Below are 25,554 nucleotides of genomic sequence, written 5' to 3'. Positions count from 1 at the left end.
CTGTGATCCCAGCACTTTGGGAGGCCGAGACGGGCGGATCACGAGGTCAGGAGATGGAGACCATCCTGGCTATCACGGTGAAACCCCGTCTCTACTAAAAATACAAAAAATTAGCTGGGCGTGGTGGTGGGTGCCTGTAGTCCCAGCTACTCGGGAGGCTGAGGAAGGAGAATGGCGTGAACCCGGTAGGCGGAGCTTGCAGTGAGCCGAGATCGCGCCACTGCACTCCAGCTTGGGTGACAGAGTGAGACTCCGTCTCAAAATAATAGTAATAATAATAATAATAATAATAATTTTTAAACTATGGGATTGTACATTATGTGTATCTTCCTTACCATGCCCTTAAGATCCTATTAACAAGAAAGTATGTATTATTAACAACACTCCTCCCCCCAAAAACATACAAAACATATACAAAACAATCTGTAAATATTTTACAGGACAATTATTTTCTTTTTACTCAAACCATAGCCTGCAGTATTTTGAGAGCCTATTTTAGGTGGTGAATTTAGACTGTCTTCCTCCTCCTATTCTCTGGCCCAATATAGATTTGGTTCTCCACCATACTGTGGTATGTTTGAAAAGGGGAACCATATTTTATCTTTCTATCCTTATCATCCAGAGCAGAGCATTATTAGTAAACAGAAAATACTCAATAAATATTTTAGTGAATAAATGAGAGTAATATAAATAAAAGGATGAAATACTGAACTTCAGCAGAAATTTTACATAAGGTAAAGTGAGCATTTAATTCCATAAAAATCATAACATCAAGCAAGATTCCATTTTATTTTCTTATATAAATAAGATCTTGGTGAATGGTACAAGGGAGCAAAGTAAAAATATTAACGGACTTAAAAATCCAAATCCCTACAGTTTATTACATGTTTGTTCAGTGCCACCAGTTTTTATCAACTAGCTTAACTATTTAGCTATAAAGAAGACAGGAAAATACACGTATTGAGCACATTCTGTGTGATAGTGGAACATAGATGAAACTGATGCACAGTCCCAATTGGTCGACTTTTAGCCTATTCTTTCTAAGTAATTGCAACTAGCTTCTTCTCCAGGTGTTCTTAGTTTCACCTTAGTCCAATCCAAATAGCTATAGTTGTAGCCATACCCCACCTTCACCTTCCTTTTCTACTGGTGCTCATTGTGCCCTCTGAAGGTGTTCGTTAGGCTACCGGGTGTAAGCTTGTGTTCACTGTTTCCCGTTAAATCTCAGTTCCCTAAATTCTCCAGTGAAAGGGCATAGAAAAGAGGAATAGATTTAAATTATTGTACCCTCAGATTCTTTATCATATGACCCAAATTCCTTCAGTATTATAAGTATTATTTTTCATTTATTTTTAGCTTATATGAACATGCTAGTTGAGTGATATTTTCTGATAATGTTAGCTTAATGATATCTAGTTTATATTTTTATCTTTAAGAATAAGAGAACTGTCCACTAATCTAAGCAGCACAATAACTAGGACATTTTCAAAGTACTATAATGGTTGAGAAATGATTTACATAAGGCCAAACAATTACTTTGATTCATTTTAACCTCCTGGATTTATTTTCTGAAAGGGGTATTATTTTAATGACAGTTAAATATAGTTATTTTGACAGATGGATTTACCATAATTTTATTATTATTTAGCAGGCTGAAAGCTTTTGAATTGGCTCATAAACCAGTTTCATGATGTACCTGAGAGTATCATCTTAAATAAAAAATGTTTTCCTGATTCACTTTTCACTGATCTCACTTTCCATTTCATTATTGTCTTTAGAAAGTAGCTGAGTGAGATATAAAACAATTGTTTATCTTCAGAACCATGAATTTTAAACTGGCTGACAATCAGATTTAAATTTGCTTATATGGATGCAGTAACTGAGTATTGCTAATACAACATTTTTTTCTTTCTATTCATCAGATAATATATTAAATTTTGTGAACCTACTATGTGAAGAGTACTGATCAAAATTCCATGTTAATTTCACAGGTGATGGAAGTCAAAGGACAAATGATCCATGTTCCAGAATCAAATTCCATTTTATTTTTGGGCTCTCCATGTGTGGACAAGTTGGATGAACTCATGGGCCGAGGGCTACATCTCTCAGACATCCCTATCCATGATGCCACCCGAGATGTCATTTTGGTTGGTGAGCAGGCAAAGGCCCAAGATGGCTTGAAGAAAAGGATGGATAAATTAAAGGCAACTTTGGAAAGAACTCACCAGGCCCTGGAAGAAGAGAAAAAGAAGACAGTGGATCTTCTATATTCTATTTTCCCTGGCGATGTAGCCCAGCAATTGTGGCAAGGGCAGCAAGTACAGGCCAGAAAGTTTGATGATGTCACCATGCTCTTTTCAGACATTGTTGGCTTCACAGCCATATGTGCCCAGTGTACTCCCATGCAAGTAATCAGCATGCTGAATGAACTGTACACCAGATTTGACCACCAGTGTGGATTTTTGGATATTTATAAGGTAAGGGAGTTTAGTTACTTATATATAAATGTTTTTTAATAGTAACTTGTCATCTTAAATTGATTTTTTAACTTAATACTAAATAATTGACAACTCTTTAATTTAGAAATCTTTATAGAGAATACAGGTGTTTCTTCTTTATGAGTAAACTTTCAATATGAGTTGATTTGTATTGACATAGATAACTGTGAAAAATCGTGATATTGCTCAGTAAGGAAAAATTCTGTATAGCTACTCCTCTATGTTTATTTTTATTAAAAAATTAAACTTGTTGAATTTTAGGCAACTTTTTACCACAGAATTATTCTTGCTTAGAAAATAGGATTCCAATATAAACTAAGAATTTTATTTTTACAGTTAAAAAGAAATAGCAAGTTAAAATATGCATTGTATTATCAAATATGGCTAATCAGTATTTTGCACTGCATTATTAACTGAGATCTCTATAATTCTAAAAAAAAAAAGACTTATATATAAATACTCCAGCTATTGCTCAAATGACTAATGGGTTTTTGAGGAAGTACCTTAATTTTCCAAGCTACATAATGGAAAAACTTCCAAAATTGGTGCCAACCACCATTTGTTGGTTTGATTTGGTGAATTCTTTATTTCTTATTAAGATCATAGCAATATTTTGAGCCATTTAGCTCCACATCTACCTAATTGATAACTCTACAACTTTACCTAGAATCTTACGTGGATTGCACAATTTGTCAGGGTGCAGGGCTTTTTTTATATGAAGGGAATCAAGTACTTTTAGTATAAACAGTTGTGAACTGCAGGTTTTATTTTCTTCTTTACTACTACATATTGACCAGCTACTTACTTTATAGTATGATCTTCACATAAGCAGATTTAGAAAGAACCTGTCTGATTCACTGTGTACATTTTGTATTATCATCCAGAGGGTAATTTTATGAAGGTATGTCTTGGGGAAAGGAACTCTTTAGTTTCATTATGTAGACTATATAGCCAATGTTAAATATTTTACTTGAATTTCTTCTGAGTGGTAAACATTCAGTATGAAGTAAGTATGAGGGATTTTCCTTGTTACAGAAAATTAAGTTCTTATAAATTATCTTTAACTCCCTTATAATTTATTGGTATATAATTTATAGCAGTGGCAGCCAAATGTCTGATTCTAAACCAGAGAGATACTATAATGTTATACTGTCACTTTCAGGACAGAGGAGATCAGCTGAATTTGGCAACACTTTCCTTCCTCCATACTTGGGGCACTATTACACCAATCTCTGCAACAAACAGTCTTTTCCCTCTAAACTACTGATTTGCAGTGTTCGTGTCCTCCAGTTAAAGCAGTCATGTTTTGTTTTGTTTTATTTTGTTTTTTTAGCCCTAAGTTCATACAACTAAATGAGAATGATAATAGATAAATAAATTATTCTTTGGAAAAAACATGGGAATTCCTGACAAACATAAGTATCAGTTAAATTTTGAGGAAAGAAGAAATGTGATGCTTCTGAGTATACCAAAGCAGGCTCAAGGTTTTAAAATACAACTTGATTTCTTAGACATCAAGCATTCCTTCCCTTGATATAAGCTAGGACATCTCACAGAAAAACAGTAGAAATATTCTGTATGATCTTGAAATTTTCCTATATATTTTTAAACCATGAACAGTTCCATCTAGTCATAATAATAATCAAGTTTTAACTTACAAAATGTTTATATACACACACACATACACACACATATAATAATTCTAGTTCACAACTTTTCTTAAACTAAACTTGCTTCAGAAATTTTGCAATGAATTATAACTAAATAAGATTCCAGGGCTTGGTGTTCTTAACGTATCTTCAGTGCTAGTGTATTAGCCAGGGTTCTCTAGAGGGATGGGACTAATAGGATAGATGTGTATATGAAAGGGAGTTTATTAAGGGGTATTGACTCACACGATCACAAGGTGAAATCTCACCATAGGCTGTCTGCAAGTTGAGGAGCAAGGAAGCCAGTTTGAGTCCCAAAACCTCAAAAACAGTGCAGCCTTCAGTCTGTGGTCGAAGGCCTGAGAACCCCAAGCAAACCACTAGTGTACGTCCAAGAGTCCAAAAGCTAAAGAACTTGGAGTCCAATGTTTGAGGGCAGAAAGCACCTAGCACAGGAGAAAGATGGAGGCCAGAAGACTCAGGCCAGTTTAGTCCTTCCACATTCCTCTGCCTGCTTTTATCCTAGTCACGGTGGCAGCTGATTAGATGGTACCCACCTGGATTGAGGGTAGGTCTGCCTCTCCCAGTCCACTGACTCAAGTGTTAATCTCCTTTGGCAACACCCTCATAGACACACCCAGGAACAATATTTCTTATCCTTCAATCCATTGAAGTTGACACTCAACCATCTCAGCTAGTAAGTATATGTATCTAGGATAGGTGTATAGGGCTGCTTTGGCTGCTTATTCAGGATTAGGGAGGTTGAGTTTGGGAAATCCAGACTGGAAATACAATATATGCTAAATCCATAGCAATTAGTGGTTTGGCCAGAGAAGGAAAGACAAATAAAGAGATATTGGTCCTGTATAGGATTAAAAAAGTACATTGGGACAAATGCATCAGGAGGGATATAAATTAGAAAACTTCTATTTGACCAGCCTGATTTGTAATCTTCATAAACATTCTAGTGTATTTTCTAGAAAATACACATAGTGCTATTTTAAACCATGAACTATTTGCTAAATTTTTAATTGCTATTGAAACAAAAAATCCCAGAGGTGGTAGAATTTTTTGGTAAGGATCACAAATCTTCTTATTTTATGAAATGAAAAGAGTTTTGCTAAATTGAAAGTGTGTATAGAATTTCGGTAATTATGTAGAATAACGATACCACAGAGAAAAATAAGGTACAGCCCACCTTTTGTGTTTTTAGAAATGTGAAAGGAAGCCAGGCAAAACTAAATGCCAAGAGAAAAGAACTAGATGGAGTGACCCACATGGGGCTTTCATAGTGTGCTATGACATGAGATACTAGTCTCTAAATTTGTGGTTGCCCCTCTCTTCTTCATGTCATTACTCCATGTTTTCCTATCATTAGGTAGATGATAGAGTGAATAATTATAATTTCAGTGGTAGAATCCAGATAAATTAAGACATAATAAGATCATTCCGCCAAAATAATCAAGCTTTCTATAAAGTAGAGGGTTGAGGAAGAAGCTGTAGATTTTGCTGTGCTCATATCAAGCACTGAGAAAATGAAAGCCTTTACAATGCTTAACTGCCATGATGTTACAGGTATATGAATACTAAGTAAGAGCTAGGCAAATTGAAGGAAGTCTGGATTATAATTTTGTTTCTTTTGTAATTAGAAAGGCAAATTTTCAGTAAAAGTCGACATAATTTTGCTTCTCAGCTTATTCTCTCATGAACATAAAGAACCAGTATCTAATTTTGTAAATCAATGGCATATAAATAATAATAATAATAAATAATGCATTGACTATTGAAGCAAATTAATGTACATTTTGCTTTATTTTACATTTGTCTTGGGGAAGACCTTTGATTTTAGATAAACAGGGAGAAAGACTTCTCCACTTTCTCTGATTCCGTTCTGCCACGGTTGCAGTGTTCCAGTGCTATTTTAAATACAATCTTTAGCATTCCCATCTTTTCACCTTTAAGCACTTTAACTTGACTTTTCTCCAGTTTTGTGCCTCATAAAATAAAGATACTTAGTGAATCAATCTTATAGTTACATCATAAGCATTTCAGTGAGCTTTCCTATACTCAAAGAACTTAGAATAGCATCTGGTACATAGTAGTAAATGTAAATATTAGCTGCCATTGGAACTTCTCAGACATGTGTATCTATCTAGACATACAGGGATGCATGTTATGTGATTGTGTGTGTGTGTGTGTGTGTGTGTGTGTGTGTGTGTGTTATATACATACCTAGTAGGCCCAGAGCTTTTTAGAAAAGAATAAAATATGATCTCATTTAATCCCTCCTTGAATAACATGTGACATTATGTATATTTTCAGATAAGAAAACTGAGTTTTGGAAAGGTTAAATCCAGATAACATGGCTCATAAGTCAGAATTTGGACTGAGACTTGTCTGATTCTAAAGCCTATAGTTTTTGTACAATTTAGGCTGTGATCTAGACAAAGATCAAATGACAGAAACCAAGTGGAAACTGTTTAAAAACAGTGTTACAGAATCAGTAACTGTAGTTATACTGTCAAGTTGGAGATTCTCCCATCTGCCATCTTTTCTCTTTGTTAGAAACCAGCCAGCACCTCTGTCTTCATTCCTCCTATGGAAAGTAGCATACCAAAAGAAGTATTGTGGGAGCAGTGGTCCCAGGTGCAGGCAATAAGAGGTATATTTTTAAAACAGTGAAATGGAATAAAAGTTGATCTGGTTTTAAAAATCACCTTGCCCAGGTAACTCTAAAAATGTTAGTGATGGCCGGACGCGGTGGGTCACACCTGTAATCCCAGCACTTTGGGAGGCCAAGGTGGGTGGATCACTTGAGGTCAGGAGTTCAAGATCAACCTGGCCAACCTGGTGAAACCCTGTTTCTACTAAAAATACAAAAATTAGCCAGGCATGGTGGTGGACACCTGTCATCCCAGCTAGTTGGGAGGCTGAGGCAGGAGAATTGATTGAACCCAGGAGGTGGAGGTTGCAGTGAGCCGAGATCTCGCCACTACACTCCAGCCTGGGCAACAGAGTGAGACTCCATCTGAAAAAAAAATGTTAGTGATAAAATACTTTTCTCTGTCAGAGTAAAGGTAGAGGGAGTGTTCCCATCACAGCTTTCAAGTGTGGTTTGCAAATGTCCATGGCATTAAACATTGTCAGGTTTAGATTGGGAAGAAGTCCACAGTAAGACAAGATAGTGCAACCAGGAAATACCAGGACCAAAATTCTATTACATTAGGGAATCTGATGTTGAAAATCTGAAAAACAACAACACAAAGTTCATATTGGCAAAGGAATGCAAGTATTATAAGTCTAGCTGGAAAAGCAGAGTTCAGGCCAATTAGCAAAGTAGGAGGAAATCCAGGAAAACTCTTAGGGAATACAAGACCTTGGGACTGGGCCCAAGGGGTCTAGATGACAGGAACTGGAAACCAGGCGGCATGTCTAGATAGAAAGTATAAATACGGGTATCAGTACAAACTTTGATAAAGAAGCAGAGTCTTTTCCCTGGACAGAATTAAGCTTAGAATCAGAGGGTACATAGGACAAGTCTACAGTGTTAAAGGGGAACTGAATATGGCAACCTCATCAAAGGATATAGAGATGTCCACTGAGCTTTTAAATACTAAAACAGGATTAGAATCACTGAGATACTAGAGTTAGGAGGTTGGTTATATCCCTCCTTGAAAATGCAGAAAATGTGCTTGGGGACTCTCTTGGAATTAATACGGTGTGAAAATTACTAGATACATTGAGTTCTTCTAAAAGTCTTTTAAGGCCAATGAAAACACTGTGTTAACTTTATACATTGCAAACTCCATGAATACCAATTAAAGGGGTCAGAAAAGCCATTAAGATCATGTACATTTCACTTAATTTATGCCAGCATATTATTATGCTTTAGTCTTCTATTAACTGTAGACTCCTGTTAACTGTAATTCCTTAACCACTTTGTGGGAAAAAAAAATCTAGACATTCTGTCTTAATACATTTTGTGCTGTCATAATAGAATACCTGAGACTGGGTTATTTATAAAGAACAGAAATTTAATTTCTCACAGTTCTTAAGTCTGGGAAGTTCAAGATGAAGGTGCTGGCATCTGGTGTGGGTCTCCTTGCTATATCCCAACATGGATGAATGCAAAGGGCAAGAGAGAGCAGAGTGAACCTATTCCTACAAGCTCTTCAAATAGTGGCTCCATCTTCATGACCTCCCATTAGGTCCCACCCTCAATACTTTTGTATTGGGGATCAAGAATTTTGAGGAACACATTCAAACCATGGCACCTTCTAAAAATAAATACAAAATGCAAAAGTTAATAGTGATAAACATCCATGATAGAGATGCTTGTACATAAGCTTATATATAAGTGATCAGTGTTCACTTTTGAGTGTGCATGTTAATATCCCAGGGAAACTGAGAGTCAGGCAAGCCCTTTTAGTCAGGGTATCTCGGTGAAGACTGCCGAGGCTTTGTACTGATAATACTCACAGCACCTGAATTTGTACATTGGCTAAGGAGCTATAGCAGACATAAATCCCCATCTTTAACCTCCTTTGTAAAAGCTGAAAACAGATGTTTCTGACATAGAGTTTTAGGGCTACACAACTTTATGCCTCAAGAATTTTGATTTGTCTTGCCACTTGATGCGAAGCTACTTCACTGGACCTTAAGCCAGATTTTAGAAAATGCAACAGATTCTCAAGGATATCACTTCAGCATGAATTAGATTTCACAGAAAAATGAAATGCTTCACTTCCACCTTGTTTTGTTGTAAAACAGAAAGCCTTTTAAAGTACTTAGGTACTTAAGTTATTGTTGGAATTTTATAAATATGTATATGCCATTTTACTTCATTTGCAGCGTGAAATGCCAGTTCCATTTAGTAAAGAGTAACTGCTTCATTTTTCCCCAAATTTACATATTTTCTCTCTTAATGATCAGTGCACACACTTTTAAAATTGAGCATTGTTTAAGATTTATGTTAGTTATCTTCAGTAGTCTCCATCAACATCAACATCATTTGCTTTTGCTGATATTTTGTTGGAAACAAGGCAGTAATGTTTTTTAGTAAGTTAGGAAATAAGAATGTCTTAAGTCAAAAATTTATTCAACTCATTCATTCACTCAATAAACATTTATAACTCACTTGATAAGGAGCCATGACTTCCATAGAACCTTTAAAATGTTATGGAAATTAGAATGTATTTTTAGAACAATTTTAGTGAATAGAAAAGAACTCATTTATATGCTTTAGGAAGTAAGGTGAAAGTCACAGATAAGCATTCTGTTCTGATAGCTTTCTATGGGGGGAGTTATAATGTCAGTTTCAAAATACCATAATGCTGTAAAAATTACCTGAAGAGGGTTTAACCTCATTTATATGTTTGCCTTTGGCGAGCACTTTAGTTGGAGATAAGGAAGAGGCAAGGGTAAGATACGTTTCTTTCAATTCATTCAGCCGAGGCTGTGGAATCCCAGTGCTATCTTGAGTGCACTAGTTAGAGTTCTCATCTTTCCACCTTTCATAGCTTATTTAATCTCTCTGCCTCAGTTTTATCATCTGTAAATAAGAGACTAATTTTATCACTTTATAGTTTTATTTAGTGAGCTTTTAAATGAGATTTATGTAAAGTGCTTAGAACAGTGTCTGCTTCATGGTAGTAAATGTACATACTATTCAAACAGGTATATCTGGTCCCATATGGGAAGTGTGTGTGTCTGTGTGTGTGTGTGTTGTATATGTGCAGGCATTTTTATGTATGTAAACATTGTGTATCCAATCCTTACTAGAAATAGATAAAATGCTTATTTATTTGGATTTATTCTTTTAGGTTATTAGAATTGCACTGTATGCCAAAGACTGTAAAGGAAGGGTAGAGAGAAATAAAAGATAAGGAGGGAGGGAGATAAATAGCTTTTCGAAATGCATTATTTGTGTCATCTTCGTGGGGCCTCAAAGATTCTTAAAGATGGTTCCAGCTGCATACTCTGAATTACAATGTGGAATTTACAAAGATGACGGTTTTCTTAAAGCCATAATGACTCGTGGGTTGTCTGTGACCAATACTATGAAACTGAACCCCAAATGTCTATTTTTTATATTCTAATATGATAGCCTGAATTATTTTCTTCTATATTCAGAGAACATTTCTTTTAGTGTTGTGGCATATTCTGAAGACAGAAGGCTAAAATACTTTCAATTGCTAATCAGAAGTTAATATTAATGAAGTGTCTTGCTGAATTTTTCAAAGTGTTTTGGGGTTATTTTTGTCCCTATTGATATTTAATTTCTAAAGAGTGGTGGCAACTGCAAAGAGATTGATGTTTTTGATTTTTACAAGCAGTATGAACTGAATATTTGTGACCCCCCCCAAAATTCATATGTTGAAGCCCTACTTAATGTGATAATATTTAGAGGTGGAGTATTTTGGAGTTAAGTAAGTTTAGATGAGGTCTTGAATGTGGGGTTGTCAATGATGGAGTTAGAATCCTTATAAGAAAAAGAGACTTGAGCTTGCTTTCTCTCCTCTTTGTGAGGACGCAGTAAGAAGGCAGCCACCTGTAAGCTAGGAAGAGAGCCCTCACCTGGGAAGTGAATTGGTTGGCATCTTGATCTTGGACTTTCCGGCCTCCAGAACTATGAGGAATAAATTCCTGTTGTTTAAGCCACCCAGTCTATGGTATTTTGGTATAGCAGCCTGAGCAGACTGAAATCCCAAGAGAAGGCATATCACTTCTACAGGCAGTGTGGATATTTCTTCATGATATAAATCTCTAGTAAGTTCTCTTAGTAGATTAGTCCATGTTGCCAGGATTTCCTATTTCTAATAAGAATAAATGCTACCCCATGATGCAAATAAAAGATTTTCATTAGCCTTATAGAGTTAATTGTGTTATTACACAGTATCTCTCTTTTGTATATCAAGAAACTGTAAAGAAGTTAAGCTCTAAGCTCAAACTGCTCATTTATTTTTGCCACTAACCATTTCAGCAGAACAGCATGAATAACTTGTTTTTGGTTTGTACATAGGGTGAGTTTACTAAAATGGAAATTGATTTTCTAGGCAGGACCACTATCTCACTTATCTCATAGGATAGCCTTAATGCAATGTGCAAATCTCACTGAATTGAGGTGTTTCTATTACCTTTTTTAAACAAACATTTAATTAATGCTTTTATGTAACAGAAATGCTGTACTTCTCCCACTGTTTATCATTTAATAACAGTGATTTCAAAAGAGAAAATTTCTGAAAGTGAAATGAAACTAATAGAATTCACATTTACTGAATCCAAACTGTGTTCCAGTCTCAGTGTTAAGTGCTTAAATTGTGATATTTCACTTATTTTCCAGAACAGTCCTGTGGAATAAGTGTTACAATGTCCCTTTTGTCTTTTTAAATTTTTTATTTCAATGTTTGTGGGTATATAGTAGGTATATGTATTTATGGAGTATGTGAGATGTTTTGATACAGGCATGCAATGTGTGATAATCACATCATGGAAAATGGGGTACCCATTCCCTCAAGTACTTACTTTTTGTGTTACAAACAATCCAGTTAGACCCTTTTAAAATGTACAATTAAATTATTATTATGATTGCTCTGTTGTGCTATCAAATACTAAGTGTCCCTTTTGAAGATGAGTTTACTAAATTGCAGATGTTACTTGAATTTAGTTCTGATTTAGTTAAAAGCTCATATTTTAGAAAGCAATGGTTTAAACCATTCATATGTCAGATAGCTAGTGTTTCCAATTACCTAGATGCAGAACCAGGAAAAAAAATTGTTCTGGCACTTATATACTATAGGTTAGTGCAAAAGTAATTGTGGGTTTTGCCATTACTTTTAATACATAAAATGAAATCTTTATTTATTTATAAATTGGTATGATCTCTCCAGAAACTTTGACAAATTATCAGAGTTCATCTTTTTAAAATGAAAACAATAGTATGTCACAGGACTGTTCTGAGGCTGAAAAGAACCATCAGCCAAAGGTCCTTATTACAAACATGAGGCCCTCAATGTAGTAATTAGAGGATGAGCATGACTTTGTAAATTGCAATTTGAATTCTAGCCTAGAGGTAAAAATATAACTAGGTTTCCTTTTTTAAGGTATTCAACAAATGTGCACTATTTTTGAATATGTGTTGAATATCATAAACACTTGTTCTCTTTGGCTCCTGGAGATTAAAGAGGATCTTTGTACAAAAGTTAAAAGAATAATTTCAGCACAGAAGATCCCTATGAAATAGACTGGCTGAAGCATATGCTCTGATCACAGGAGTGATACACCACAGCCTTTTGATGGGGCAGGTGGGAACAGCTCTCAGTAGGTCCCCTGATTCTATGAGATTCTCAGATTCTAAATTCTTAGTGTTGGAGCTGTATGTAGTTTGCTAGGAAAATGTTTTCAAACTGCAAATCAATGCTGCTGCCTCCCTATTAATAAGTAAAAACCCACGGCAAGTTTTAAATGATTTGTGTTTATTTTTGCAAACATCTTTTAAAGTAGAAAGGTGAGAATTTAACTCTGTCATCTTAAATTTGGGTTAAAATGGATATAAATAAGTTTTGATGCATTTTTCAAGCTTTGAAATGGGTAACATGGCTTTCAAGTTGGAAAAATATAAGAAATCACTTGAAGCAAAATCCCTGTGAGACTGCTGATCTAGCTGCATGTGTTGGGGTGGAGGGCATGCACATGTACATGCATATGTGCATATGTGTTGGAGTCTATGAAAGCTGTCTATTAAGATAATGCTGTTCTTAAGATTGTCCAAAGCATTTTTTAATGTTATATTTTCCTATAATAGTCAAAGTTTAATATTGGATAGCTTTTTTATGCTGTCATCAAAGGGCAACTTTGTGACTCTCTCTTTTTCCCTTACCAAATTCCATAATTAGTGTCACTGCCTCATATCCAATGGGGCATGTTTCAGTCCTCTGCTTAATATAAGGTCCTTTGACCATCAGAGAGAGCCCAGACGAGGACTGTTGTAGTTGCCTATGACAGTGCAATGGCAGCTAAATGTAGGGGAAAGGGTATTGAAGATAAAGTCTGAAAACCTGATTTTAATTATATCTTTGTCACCTAATTGAGTAAGTCACATAACTTCTCTGTGTTCAGCTTCTGCATCTATAAAATGGGAGCAGTATTAGAGGTCTCACGTATTTGTTGCAGTTGACACAAAAAACTTGTTCAGCAAATGATTATTGTTTGGAATTTGTCTATTCATAATTCAAAATCATGATATGTATGTGGAAAATTGTTGTAAATTGATCAACAGTAGCAGCAATTGACTCCATCTGGAGTTATTCATATGAAAGAAGACCAAGACCAGAGAGAATGTCTTGAGGAATTTGCTATGAAAGAAGGGACAGGGACTGATACTGGCTGAATGCTTAATATGTGCCAGGTACCATGCTAAATTTTTAATGTATGTTTATTCATTAATTTCATTTTCAATAATTATTGATCACATACTGTGTTTAAGGACTAATCTAGGCATTGGGTAATAACATTATTGAGATATTTATTTTATTCGATTTGGATTTTATTTATTGGATTTTATGTATTTATTTATCCAGCTATTTTGAGTTATATTAATAATTAAATAAAACTGTATAAATTTAAGGTTTACAATATGACAGTTTGATATATGTATAGATTGTGCAATGATTATCACAATCAAATTAATATATAGTTGATCTATTATCAGACATAATTATCCTTTGTGTTTGTTTGTGTGTGTGTATAGTGAGGACACTTTGAGATCTACTCTCTTAGCAGAAATACAGCATTATTAAATATAGTCGGCATGCTATATGGTAGATCCCCAGAACGTAGTCACCTTATAACTGAAAAATTCTGCCATTTGACTAACATCTTCCCATTTCTTCCACCCCTTGGCAACCACCATTCTACTCTCTATTCATATGAGAAACACAGAGAGTTATTTAGATTCTACTTATAAGTGAGATCATACAGTATTCGTCTTTCTGTGTCTGGCTTATTTCACTTAGCATAATGTTCTCTGGATTCACCCACAAATGGCAGGATTTTGTTCTTTATTATGGCTGAATAATATTTCATTACATATATCTGTGTATGTGTATGTATGTATGTGTGTGTGTGTGTCACATTTTCTTTATTCATTCATCTGTTGATAGACACAGGTTGATTTCACATCTTGGCTATTTTGAATAATGCCGCAGTGAACGTGGAAGTGCAGATATCTCTTCAATATCCTGATTTCATTTCCTTCGGATACGTATCCAGAAGTGCAGTTGATGAAAATTATAGTTTTGCTTTTAATATTTTAGGAACCTCCATTGTGTTTCCATAATAGCTGTACCAATTTACACCCTCAAAAACTGTGTACAAATACTGCCTTTTCTCCATACCCTCATCGGCATTTGTTATCTCAGATTTTTGATAATCATCATTCTAACAGGTGTGAGGTGGTATCTCATTGTGGCTTTAATTTGCACTTCCCTTATGATTACTGATTTTGAGCCCTTTCATATACCTGTTGGTCATTTTTGTGTATATTCATGAAACTGTTTATTCAGGTCCTTTGTTCACTTTTTAATTGGGCTGTTTGGTGTCTTTACTACCACGTTGTATGAGTTCTTTGAATATTTTGGATATTAACCCCTCACCAGACATGTGGTTTGCAAATATTTTCTCCCCTTCTGTAGGTTACCTTTTTCATTATGTTGATTCCTTTTTTTGCTATGCAGAATATTTTTAGTTTGATGTAATCCCACTTGCTTATTTTTGCTTTTGGTGACTGTGTTGGTGTATCCAAAAAACTCATTGCTAAGGCCAGTGTCACAGAGCTTTGTCCTTATGTTTTTAGCTAAGACTTTTACAGTTTTGGGACTTACATTTGCGTCTTTATTACATTTCGAGTTGATTTTTCTGTATGTCATAAGAGAAGGATCTAATTTCATTTCCCCAACCCAATCTAGCTTCCCAACCAATTTATTGAAGAGAAAATTCTTTCATTGTGTTTTCTTGGTGTCCTTGTAAAAGATTGTGTAGATTTAGTTCTGGGATCTCATTCTGTGTCATTGGTTTATGTGTCTGTTTTTATGCCAACACCATACCATTTTCATTACAATTGCATAATGATTAGCTCGAAATCAGTAAATCTGACGGCTCCAGCTTTGTTCTTCATTCTCAAGATTATTTTGGATATTGCAGTTATATATGAATTTTAGGATTATTTTTACTATTTCTGTGAAAAATGTCATTGGAATTTTGATAGGGATTGCATTGAATCTGTGGTCACTTTGGGTTTTATGAACATTTTTACAATATTATTTTTTCCATTCCATGAACAGGTATTCTTCCACTGGTGTGTCTTCTTTAATTTCTTTAATCAATATATTACAGTTTTCAATGTACACATCATTCACATCCTTGATTAATTTTAAGTAGTTTATTCTTTTTGTTGCTACTTTAAGTGGGATTATTTTCTTAATTTCTTTTTCAATACTGTGTTGAATAGGATAGGCAAGAGAGGGCATCCTTGTCTTGTGCTGGTTTTCAAGAATGCGTGCAGCTTTTGCCCATTGGTTATGATGTTGGCTTTGGGCTTGTCATTTGTGGTGCTTATTATTTTGAGGTATGTTCCTTCAATATCTATTTTATTGGGAGTTTTTAACATGAATGGATGTTGAATTTTATTGAAAGCATTTTTCTGCATCTATTGAGATAATCATGTGGTTTTTGTCTTCAGTTCTGTTTCTGTGATGAATCACATTCATTGATTTGTGTATGTTGAATCAATCTTGAAACCCAGGGATAATGCCTACTTGATGATTGATAGTGGGTTTTATATATATATATATTATATATATATATATATATATATTTTTTTTTTTTTTTCCTGAGATGGAGTCTCTCACTCTGTTGCCCAGGCTGGAGTACAATGGCGTGATCTCAGCTCACTCCAACCTCTGCCTCCTGGGTTCAAGTGATTGTTCTGATTCAGCCTCCCAAGTAGCTGGGATTACATGCGCCTGCCACCACGCCTGGCTAATTTTTGTATTTTTAGTAGAGATGTGGTTTCACTGTGTTGGCCAAGCTGGTCTCGAACTCTTGACCTCGTGATCTGTCTGCCTTGGCCTCTCAAAGTGCTGGGATTACAGGTGTGAGCCACTGCGCCTGACTGATAGTGGGTAAGTGTTTTGATTTGTTGCTGGATTCAGTTTGCCAGTATTTTGTTGAGGATTTTTGCCTCAGTGTTCATCAAGGATGCTGGCCCTAAGTTTTTTTCTTTTTTTGTTGTATCTATGCCAGGTTTTGGTATCAGGATGCTGCTGCCCTTACGGAATGAGTTAGGGAGGAGTCCCTCCTCAATTTTTTGGAATAGTTTTAGTAGGAATGGTACCAGCTCTTCTGGTATGAAATATAAATGAGTTCAGTATAAGATATATAAAAAACAAAATTTATTGGTGTTCTGAAGGAATCAAATATATTATTCTACTGAGGACTGGAGATACTTTCAGAAAAGATATGGCATGAAAGGTGGACTTGGAAGCATGTGACAAATTTGACTTCTGGAAGAGGGACTAGGGGAGGCTTTTTTGTAAATCTATATTCTGAGAAAATAAAAGATGGTAATTCCGTAGATATATAAAAATTGTAGGATTTATGGGTTAAGATGGTCTCCTTTAAAACATGAATTATTGGGGGGTGGATCAAGATGGCACAACAGAAGTTTCCACTGATTGTCTCCTTCACAGAGACACCAAATTCAGCAACCATCTGCATGCGTGCGTGCACACACACACACACACACACACACATAGCTTCGTAAGACCCCAAATCAGGTGAATACTCACAGTATCTGATTTAAACTTCATATCGCTGAAAGAGACACTGAAGAGTTCAGGAAAGACAGTCCTCAATTGTTGACATTACACCTTCCCAATTCCCCCTGTAGTAGCTGCAAAGCATGGAGAAATTTGTGTACTTGAGACTGCAGTGATTGTGAGACTTTACATTGAACTCAGTGCTGTCCTGTCACAGCAGAAAGCAAAACCAGGCTGAACTCAGCTGACACCCTTACACAGAGGAAGCATTTAGACCAGCACTAGGCAGAGGGGAATCACGCATGCCAGCGGTCAGAACTTGAGTTCTGCCAAAACTTGCCACCATGGACTAAAGTGCTCTGGGGTCTTAAACAGACTTAAAAGTCAATCCAGGCCACAAGTACTGCAAGTTTTAGTGCTGAGCTGGGCCTGGAGTCAGTGGACTTGTGGGAGACACAACTTACTGAGATACCAACTTGGGCAGCTAAGGGAATGCTTGCAGCACCCCTCCCTCAGCCCCAAGCATTGCAACTTACATCTCCAAAAGAGACTTCTTCCTTTCGCTTAAGGAGAAGAGAGGGAAAAGTAAAGAGAGCTTTGTCTTGCATTTTGGATACCAGCTCAGCCACAGCAGGATAGGGCACTGGTCAGAGTCATGAGGCCCCCATTCCAGGCACTGGTTCCCAGACATTTCTAGACACACCATGCTCCACAAGGAAGCCTATTGTATTGAAGGGAAGGATCCAGTCCTAGCTGAACCCATCACCTAAAGAGCCCTTGGGCCCTGAATAACCACCAGCGGTACCCAGCTACTATTCTGTGGGCCTTGAGCAAGACTCTAAGATGCACTGGCTTCAAGTGAGACTCAGCAATCCCAATTGTGGAGGCTATAGTGAGCGACTTCATCTGGTTGAGAAAAGCAGAGGGGAAAGTAAAGGGGCCTTTGTCTTACACCTTAGGTACCAGCTCAGCCCCAGTGAGGTAGAACAACAAGTAGGCCATTGATTCAAGGCTTGCTCTTGAATAGCATTTCTGGACCTGCCGTGGGCCAGAGGGAAGCCCATTGCCCTGAAGGATAAGTCCCAGGCCTGGCAGCATTCACACAAGCTGACTGAAGAGCGCTTGGGCCTTAAGTGAACATCAGCAGTAGCTTGTCCAGTGTCCCTGTGGGCCTGTGGTGGCGGCCACAGGGTGAGGCTCGTCTGCCTGTGGAAAGGGGAGGGAAGAGTAGGAAGGTGTCTCATGGTTTCAGGGCCAGCTCAACCACACTAGAATAGAAAACCGGGTAGACTTCCAGATTTTTTAATTCCAATCCTTAGCTCTCAGATGGCATCTCTAGACCTCCCTGGGCCTTGGGGTAACTCACTGCAGTGAAGCAAAGGACACAAGCCTGGCTAACTTTGCCACCTGCTGCCGTTAGAGCCCAAGGGCCTTAAGAAAACAAAGGCAGTAGCCAGGTAGTGGTTACAGCAGGTCTTGAGCAAGACCCAGTGTTGTATTGGCTTTAGGTCTGACCCAGCACTGTCCCAGTGTTGGTGGCCGCAGGGTTGTTTGTGCCCCTCTATCCCAAGCCCTGGGTGGCTCAGCACAGGCAGAGAGACTCCCATTGTTTGGGAGAAAGTAAGGAAGGAGAAAAAAGAGTCTCTGCCTGGTAATGCAGATAATTATTCTGGGTCTTATCCAAGACCACCAAGGTGGTGCCTCTATGAGTGTGCAAAAACCACAGCATTACTGGGCTTGGGTGCCCCCTAATGCAGAGCTAATGCACGTGGCATTAGATCGAGGGCTTAGATTACAACACCCCGGTCCTTTCAAATACCTGGAAAGCCTTCCCAAGAAGGACAAGTACAAACAAGCCCAAACTGTGAAGACGGCAATAAATTCTGAATTCTTCATGCACAGACACAGGTGAACATGTACTAGCATCAAGATTATCCAGGAAAACGTGACTTCACCAAATGAACTAAATAAAACACCAGAGACTAATCCTGGAGAAACAGAGATATGTGACCTTTCAGAGAACTGAAAATTCCTGTTTTGAGGAAACTAAGAAAACTAAGATAACACAGAGAAGGAATTCAGAATTCTATCAGGTACATTTAACAAAGAAATTGAAATAATTAAAAAACCTCAAACAGAAATTCTAAAGTTGAAAAATGCAGTTGACATACTGAAGAATGCATCAGTCTCTTTAATAGCAGAATTGATCAAGCAGAAGAAAGAATTAGTGAACTTGAAGACAAGCTATTTGAAAATACACAGTCAGAGGAATAAAATTAAATACCTAGGAATGAACTTGACCAAATAAGTGGAAGATCTCTACAATGAAAGGTATACAACATTGATTTAAGAAATTGAAGAAGACATAAAAAATGGAAATATATTTCATGTTCATGGATTGGAAGAATCAGTATTGTTAAAATGTCTATACTGCCCAAAGCAAACTACAGATTTAGTGCAATTCCTGTCAAAATACCAATGACATTCTTCACAGAAATATAAAACATAACCTTAAAATATATACGGGATTACAAAAGACCCAGAATAGCTAAAACTATACAGCAAAAAGAACAAAACTGGAGGAATCACATTACCTGACTTCAAATTATAATACAGAGCTATAGTAACCAAAATAACATGGTACTGGCATAAAGACAGACACATTGACCAGTGGAACAGAACAGAGAACCCGTAATATAGCCATATATCTACAGTTAATTCATTTTTGACAAAGGTGCCAAGAACATACATTTGGGAAAGGACAGTCTTTTCAATAAATGATGCTGGGAAAACTGGATATGCATATGCAGAAGAAAGAAACTAGACCACTATGTCTTACCATATAGAAAAATCAAATTAACATGGATTAAAGACTTAAATCTAAGACTTCAAATGATGAAACCACTAAAAGAAAACAGGGAAACTCTTCAGGACATTGGAGTGGGCAAAGATTTCTTGAGTAACATCCCACAAGCACAGGGAATGAAAGTGAAAACGGACAAATGGGATCACATCAAGTTAAAAATCTTCTGCACAGCAAAGGAAACAATTAACAAAGTGAAGAGATAACCCACAGAATGGGAGAAAATATTTGCAAACTACCCATTTAACAAGAGATTAATAACCAGAATATATAAGGGGCTCAAACAACTCAATAGGAAAAAAAAAAATCTAATAATCTGATTTTAAAATAGACAAAAGGTCTGAGTAGATATTTCTCACAAGAAGAGAAATGGCAAACAGGTATATGAAAAAGTGCTTAATATCTTTGATCATCAGAGAAATGCAAATCAAAAGTATAATACAATAGCATCTCACCTCAGTTAAAGTGGCTTTTATCCCAAGAGACAGGCAATAATAAATACTGGAGAAAATCTGGAGCAAAGGGAACCCTTGTACATTGTTGGTGGTAATGTAAATTAGTACAACCAATATGGAGACTAGTTTGTAGGTTCCTCAGAAAACTAAAAATAGAGCTAACCTAAAACCCAGCAATCCTACTCCTAGGTATATGTCCAAAAGAAGGGAAATAAGTATATGGAAGAGATACCTGCACTCCCATGTTTATTGTAGTACCATTCACAGTAGCCAAGATTTGGAAGAAACCTAAGTGTCCATTAACAGATAAATGAATAAAGAAAATGTGGTATATATACACAGTGGGGTACTATTCAGCCATAAAAAGAATGAGATCCTGTCATTTGCAATAAGATGGATGGACCTGGAAGTCATTATTAATTGAAACAAGCCAGGCACAGAAAGACAAACTTCCTTCTTTCTCTCTCTCTCTTTCCTTCCTTCCTTCCCTCCCTCCCTCCCTCCCTTTTTCTTTCTTTCTCTTTCTCTCTCTCTCTCTCCCCTTCTCTCTCCCTTTCTCTTTCTTCTTTCTTGCTGATTTTATGCAAAGGGCTGGCATTCTGATTGTTCTTTTCTCAGGTTTCATCCTTATTTTAATAAAGTTTTCAAGCAAAAAAAAAAAAAGAAAGACAAACTTCCCACATTCTCACTTGTGGAAGCTAAAATATAAAAAACTGAATTCATGGAGAGAGACAGCAGAAGGGTGGTTACTAGACACTGGGAACGGTAGTAGGGTCGACATAGGAAAGTTGGGATGGTTAATGGGCATAAAAAAAGAGAAAGAATGAATAAGACCTAGTATTTGTTGGCACAACAGGATGACTATAGTAAAAAATATTTTAATTGTACATTTAAAAATAACTGAGGATAATTATATATATTATATATGTAATATATACTATATACCCACAATTAAAAATAAAAAAGAAACCACCACACAAAAAATACTAAAAAATGAATTCTTATTTTCACTTGATATGCTAAATTGGGTCACAGGATTTACTTTTGTGACATCAATTAACATTATTTAGCACTCCTTATGTGTTTATTCAAAATATAGCAGACATTCGCCATTCTCTGGGGATATATTTAAAGTTCTTGTATCAGAAATCCTTGAAAAATAATAGACTCGATATTATTTTATAAAGAGTGAGTGGATGAACTCTAGGTAGAGCAATAACTTTGAATATTAATATGGTGGTGGGAGGTACAGAAGGTTTGCAAAGAAGATTGAGTTACCCATTTTGATTGGGACATGGAGTAAATTACAGTGGTTGAGGTGGATGAACCTGGGAAACTGGAGCCCTGTTGTTGAAGGTCTTACAGGACTATCAGAAAGAAAGTTAGAATTGCCCACATCTAACAATGACTGGACATTTTAATGTATTTCTCTTTCCTAACATGCTTCAGTATTCAGTATCCTTTATGATAAACAACCTGGGAGGTAGAATCAGTATTTTCCACACGATGGAGATTCCTGTGCAGGAACCGGAAGGCACATTGAAAGACCTACTGAGAGTTTTATCAGGAGGAGAGCTTTCTGTGATAGGCAGTCATCTGGAATCCATTTTCCTTCATTTGGGAGTAGTTCCCAGGCCAAATCACTGTTCTATTTATATCCATGACCTCCTTTTCAACACTGTACCAGCTGAGCACTGTAGAGACATCCTTAAAAGCAGCCGTATTTGGGTCAAAAATCTCAACTAAAATGAGTGTAAGTAGACAGATTGTTTTTTTTTTTTTTAAGAAAGAATGAAGAGGGTCTTTTTTAAAGTAGCCTTGTCAGTAAATCCTTAAACTTGTTTCCATTTGAATTGCTAAATCATTTGTACAATGAGCTTGGGTGTGTTTAATTGAGCCCACCAAACTTTCTTTGGATCATTGAATGCCTACTGTGCTAGATTCTCAGCATGTGTGGTGTGTATGCGTGTGCATGTGCACATTTGGACTGGTCGTTGTAGTCTGCACTTTCAACAAACAAGGAAATATCTGGAAAAGTTTATTACCCCTCTGCATAGAGTGGAATACAGAGGAGTACATGGGAATAGCTGGGATCAGGTTAGAAGTGCTTTTCTCCTTTGTGAAAGCCACTGCTCTTTAAAAAAAAAAAAGGAAAAAGGTGAATATCCAGGTGAATATTATACTATTTTTAACTCACTTCATATACAGAAGTCTTCAGACTTTGGGAATCATATAAAACAACTGAAGCTTGTGAATGCAGATAGCTGGCCCTTATATCCATATTTTGATTCAGTAAATCCAAGTGGAGCCTGGGAATCTAATTTTTAACAAATACCTTCTAGGTGATTCTTATGCAGGTTGTCCTGAATTTTGCAACTGAAAACTTGCTTAAGGGCCAGTTCTGACCCTAAAATGTAGAAATTGGATGCAATTTAAAGCATTTAATAGAACTCTTATGGGCATCCTGATACTATACTCAGGTCCAGGGATATAAAGTTAGGTAAATATATAGTAGGCAGAGAGGAGTATAAACACACACACAGATTAACATGATACATCCTGTGAGAGTGATAGAAATTTGTCCATCATCAGGTATGGTTGTAAGAAAGTTACAGATCCCTCCTTGCCAAACAAAAAGGAAGAAAATTACGGATCCAGAAATCAGGAAAGAAAACTTGAAAATACTGAGGGTGGAGTCCTGAGATAGACTTTGCCTAGTTTGCAGTTTTGTTTGGGATGTGTCCTAAAAAAGTCATGTACTCAGTGAAGTGGAAATGGTTTTTCTTCTCCTTTTGCATCTTCTCCTTTAAAAGTAATATGTGCATCCAGGAGCCTTTCAGGGGCCTTTAGAAAGAGTAAATAAGCCTAGTTTCAATCCATCCTCTCTGTTAGGGTCTCTGAGAATCAGGCTTTGAATTTAAAGCTTTACTGGAGAAAAAAGCTATCCACATCTAAAAATGATGGTGGGCTTTAGGAGCAGATGACCTGTTATTTCCCTGAGCCTATGCAAGGATGGGTACCTGTGTACACAGATTCTTCTCTCTGAAGTGCCACTGTAGGTTAATGACAGTACCCACTGAGGACTTTCAGTTCTTCGTATGACAGATAGTAATGTCCATAGAAAGTTCAAGGTATTACGAGGTTACTTTAATGACTCTTTATCACACCTCAGTTCTGTAGATATTACCCATGACTTCACATGGGGAACAAGTACGGAGCTCCAGCCTCTACAACGTTAATTTCATTAATATGCAAAAATTATTGCTAGAATATTAACCTTTAGCATCATAAAATAAGATCCTATAATGCAGATCTTCATATTGAATGACTACAAGATTACTTACAGAAACTCAAAAGAACATCTTAATAACTTTCCTTTTTGGTAATCACATTTATAGGGAAGGATAAAATTAAAATGTGGAGGTAGATTCACAATATAATGTCTGATTAAAATGCATATGCTTATGCCCAGCTGCCAAAGAGGTAGAGGCTGTTTCTTTGTTCCCTCTGGGAGGTGCAGTGTCTTCTTCCTCATTGTTTATCTCTTGTTCTGGGACCAGGGGCACTCCCTCCTCTAGAGCTATGGCAATTTTCAGGTCACCCCACCCTGCCAGTCATTGCCTGTGATGACTTAGTTTTCTACTGGCACCACTGGTCTTGGTGAGCATCCTGCTTTCAGGAAGGAGTGCCCTCTCAACCCCCATAAATATTGGGAGAATAACCTACAGGGTTGTGACTGGGACTCAGGCAATAGCTGGTAGGGTGAGTTTGCTAAAAAAGTGATAACTGAGGAGGGTGCCATTTTCTCAATAGCAGCAGGAGAAATGAGGAAAGCAGAGGAGGTGGTGGGTGAAAAGAAGGTGGAGAGGTGCTGGTGGAGGAAGAAATGTAGGTTGAAGAAGAGTTGATGAAGCGATATCCATGTAGAGAAGAGAGGAAATGATGAAGGAAAATAAAGTGACAGAGATAAAGGAGGAGGCAAAGCCCTGGCCTCTGAATGCCAAGGACTTTCTGAAGGCTACAGCTGGAGACAGTACATGCACAGGCTAACAGGGCCTTCCTCCAGCTGGAGCCCAAGTTTGGGTGGATACGGTGACACTGAGATGAGACCACAGATTCATCAAAGAAAATAGACTCACCTTCTGAGATGCCGCCTTTTGAAACCACCCCCACCCAAATGTCATGCATAGAGGCTAAGATGCAGATTTGCCGAGGGCCATCTCAATTAAGAGGTAAAAAGAGTTCAGACATCTAAGGACATGCTACATGTTCAAATTCTTTTTTTGAACAAACCTCTACTTCAGAAACAAGGTAATCATTAAACAATATGGGGTCAGATCCTCTGGACAAGTGGCATTTCCTTTCACTCCAGTCACATGGCAAGGATCCCATGCCCCAGTCCTGTAGGAGCAGGATATCAACTGTAGGTTCTTCACCTGGTCCTCAGACTATAGCCTTCCAGAACCTGATAAGATTGCTGTTATTTTTAAAGGGATCTCTAGCCCAACTCCTGAAATACCAACTGTTATGTGGAGGAAAAGCCAGGTTACCTTCAGCAGGGCAGCCCATGGAGATACTCAGGCTGTTCTGGTATCAGTGTAACTAACTCTTACTTTTGGAAGTTGCCCCTGCTCCAGATCATCTGCCATCTATTGTTGGACCTGTGCTTGGCCAACAGTGATATCTGTGTGCTGACCTCCTTGCATCTTGGTTCTGGACTTTTAGTGCTCCCAACTTCAAGAATGTGGCTTCTATGAACATCCCCATCACTTTGTCTAAGCCAGGAAAATGATGAAAACTGCATTCTTTCATCTACATGGCTTGAACCCTTGTCTGTGTCAGGGCCTTCCTGTCTCTTTTTGATGTGGATCTTTATGAGTTATCTTCAAAGACGGTCAGTGTATCTTAAAGAACTGCAACCTCAGGAACAACGAAAGACTGGGTTCAAGGCTGGTGGCAAGCTGCTTATCTTCGAGTATGTCCAGTGAGTATTCCATGGACCTGACACCTTTGCTTGACTACAATCACACAGATTTTCATCTTTGGTTAGGAGTTCATTCCAGCCACCCTATTGAGTATCTGGCAAAACAGGGACATAAACAGTGGCAAGTTACTGTGTATGTCTGAAGTGAAGGACAAAAAGTAGAGAGCCTCTTAATCTACCCCAAGACCATAGTTTTTCCTACTCTTCTGTTACTAGTAAGTATCCATGAAGGCCTGGGCCATAGTGTGTGTGTGTGTGTGTGTGTGTGTGTGTGTGTGTGTGTGTGTGTG

The 25,554-nt window shown here is 37.1% G+C and overlaps 1 protein-coding gene across 1 annotated transcript in view; it reads left to right on the top strand.

Moving 5' to 3' along the window:
* GUCY1A2 (guanylate cyclase 1 soluble subunit alpha 2) overlaps positions 1 to 25,554 on the top strand; it is a 317,332-nt gene that overhangs the window by 201,692 nt on the left and 90,086 nt on the right. Inside the window, exon 5 of the mRNA XM_023208016.2 lies at positions 1,992 to 2,477. Coding sequence (XP_023063784.1) covers positions 1,992 to 2,477 — 486 coding nt within the window. The remainder of the gene's footprint in view (positions 1 to 1,991; positions 2,478 to 25,554) is intronic.

The sequence above is a fragment of the Piliocolobus tephrosceles genome, chromosome 13 (genome assembly GCF_002776525.5).
Source record: "Piliocolobus tephrosceles isolate RC106 chromosome 13, ASM277652v3, whole genome shotgun sequence".
Taxonomy (NCBI): Eukaryota; Metazoa; Chordata; class Mammalia; order Primates; family Cercopithecidae; genus Piliocolobus; species Piliocolobus tephrosceles.
Note: the sequence above shows the minus strand (reverse complement) of the source record. Positions and strands in the feature narration are given on the sequence as shown.